Genomic DNA, 1,865 nt, shown 5'->3' with positions numbered 1-1,865 from the left:
ACCTTTTAATAGAATCTGGTTAAGACTTCGACGCCATTTTGACTCCAAATGTTAATTCAGTGAATTTTTTTATCGCAGTACTTTATTAATCTAGTGACTTTAACCACACCGTTCTCGCAGTTTGCATGGTAGGTTATACCAATTTTACATGAAAAATGCTCCATTCTTCATGCAGTTTTATGACAATTTATGTCTTCCTGTTACTGTCAGAGCATGATATCTAAGAACAACATTTTTATTCTTAAGTTATGTGTGGTCGGTTGTGTGCGTAAGCATATATAAGAGGAGTTTTGCAATTCGAACGCCACCTACGGAGCACTACCAATATCAATTCAGAAACCTGATTTTGACCACACTTTTCAAAACCTAGATCAACTTCCTATTTCTTTATACTCCATGATATTCAGAAATATCAAAGAGAAGCCAGAGAACGGTTATGCCCGAGATTTAGCTGTTACTTTATTTTGAAGCGCTTCTATGTCCACAAAATATGGACTACGTAGCCAATGTCTATGATCTGGTCGGTAATGTCCACAATTTTTTTATTGTATTCTTCGCTATGTCCAAGAATTTTGATCCGTTAGATAGACAAAGACGAACAATCAATCTGTCGACGTTTGTAACAAGTTTTGTTACAAACACCGACGAGATACTATTAAAGACCGTCAATCCTGGGCAAATTTTCGGCGGTATAAAAAGGACTCCAAGAGCCCAGAAGTAATTGAAGAATGCTCACATTATCGACAATTGATATAAATTTGCTATTATTAACATAAATATTTAGCTCATACATTATTAAATTCATAATTTTTTTATTACATAAATGTTCCATAAATAAATATGCATACTTGTAAAGCTGTAATATCCCATATATTGTCGAAAAATTACAATTTCTTTTTCTGCAGTTATCATCTCTGCTGATAATCAAACTTTAATGATAACACTGAAATTTTAAAGAAAAATCGAGTATTGAGTTATTGAGTTCTAAATGCATAAATACTATTAAACTATATAAATCTAATAAATTATAAAATAAGTATTATCAGTTTTCAACTCTTAATCACTTCACAAGGACGCAAACTTCCATAAGGATGTCAGTCTTTAATAGTATCTTGTCAGTGTTACAATCAACTTACAGTTTTGTCTATCTAACGGACCAAAATTCGTGGACATAGCGAAGACTACAATCAAAAAATCGTGGACATTACCGACTGAATCATGGACATTTGCTACGTGGTTCAATGTGCACATTTTGTGGATATAGAGGCGCTTCAAAATAAAGTAACAGCTAAATTCTGAGCATGACCGATCTCAAGCTTTTCTCTTGTTCTATGTCAAAATAACTTGGCAACACTGGCCGTTATCTACAGTCACTATATATAATATCTGTAGAAGTGTGTAACCGAGTACGTCACGAGTGCGCAATAGTGGCTAACGTAGGAACAAATCAAATAAATTTAGTTTGGTGGTTTGGTCGAGCATTTATTCTCAAATATGATAAATTCAGCAAATGCGATCGCTCACCAGGTGAGGAAGTTTACAACGAGCGCGATTCGTAGGAGTGCTCATCACGATCCTTATGACGGCGTTCCTGGACACGTGAGTAACATTCGTATAGTTGCATAACAACCCAATATACGAAGCGACCATTGGATGTTTAATCACGATATTCTTTATAGAACTTTCCCTTTAGCACGAAAAATAGGCACGTGCTGCTACTTGGATTTATGATTTTTTGCGGCAGCGGATTTTCCATTCCCTTCTTCATGGTCCGTCATCAGATGAAAAAATAAGCTAGTAGTATGTTGTGTTCCCTTGCGAGTCAGATATTTTATAATAAACTCCTTGGTTTTTATTCATGGATA

General features: G+C 35.0%; 1 protein-coding gene across 1 annotated transcript in view; it reads left to right on the top strand.

Annotated features, from left to right (window-relative positions):
- The first annotated feature begins 1,379 nt into the window (after positions 1-1,379).
- LOC108756736 (cytochrome c oxidase subunit 7C, mitochondrial) overlaps positions 1,380-1,865 on the top strand; it is an 858-nt gene continuing 372 nt past the window's right edge. Inside the window, exons 1-2 of the mRNA XM_018500760.1 lie at positions 1,380-1,599; positions 1,680-1,826. Of these exons, the coding sequence (XP_018356262.1) occupies positions 1,495-1,599; positions 1,680-1,793 (219 nt within the window). The 5' untranslated portion in view covers positions 1,380-1,494 and the 3' untranslated portion in view covers positions 1,794-1,826. The remainder of the gene's footprint in view (positions 1,600-1,679; positions 1,827-1,865) is intronic.

The sequence above is a fragment of the Trachymyrmex septentrionalis genome, unplaced genomic scaffold (genome assembly GCF_001594115.1).
Source record: "Trachymyrmex septentrionalis isolate Tsep2-gDNA-1 unplaced genomic scaffold, Tsep1.0 scaffold13, whole genome shotgun sequence".
Classification (NCBI taxonomy): Eukaryota; Metazoa; Arthropoda; class Insecta; order Hymenoptera; family Formicidae; genus Trachymyrmex; species Trachymyrmex septentrionalis.
Note: the sequence above shows the minus strand (reverse complement) of the source record. Positions and strands in the feature narration are given on the sequence as shown.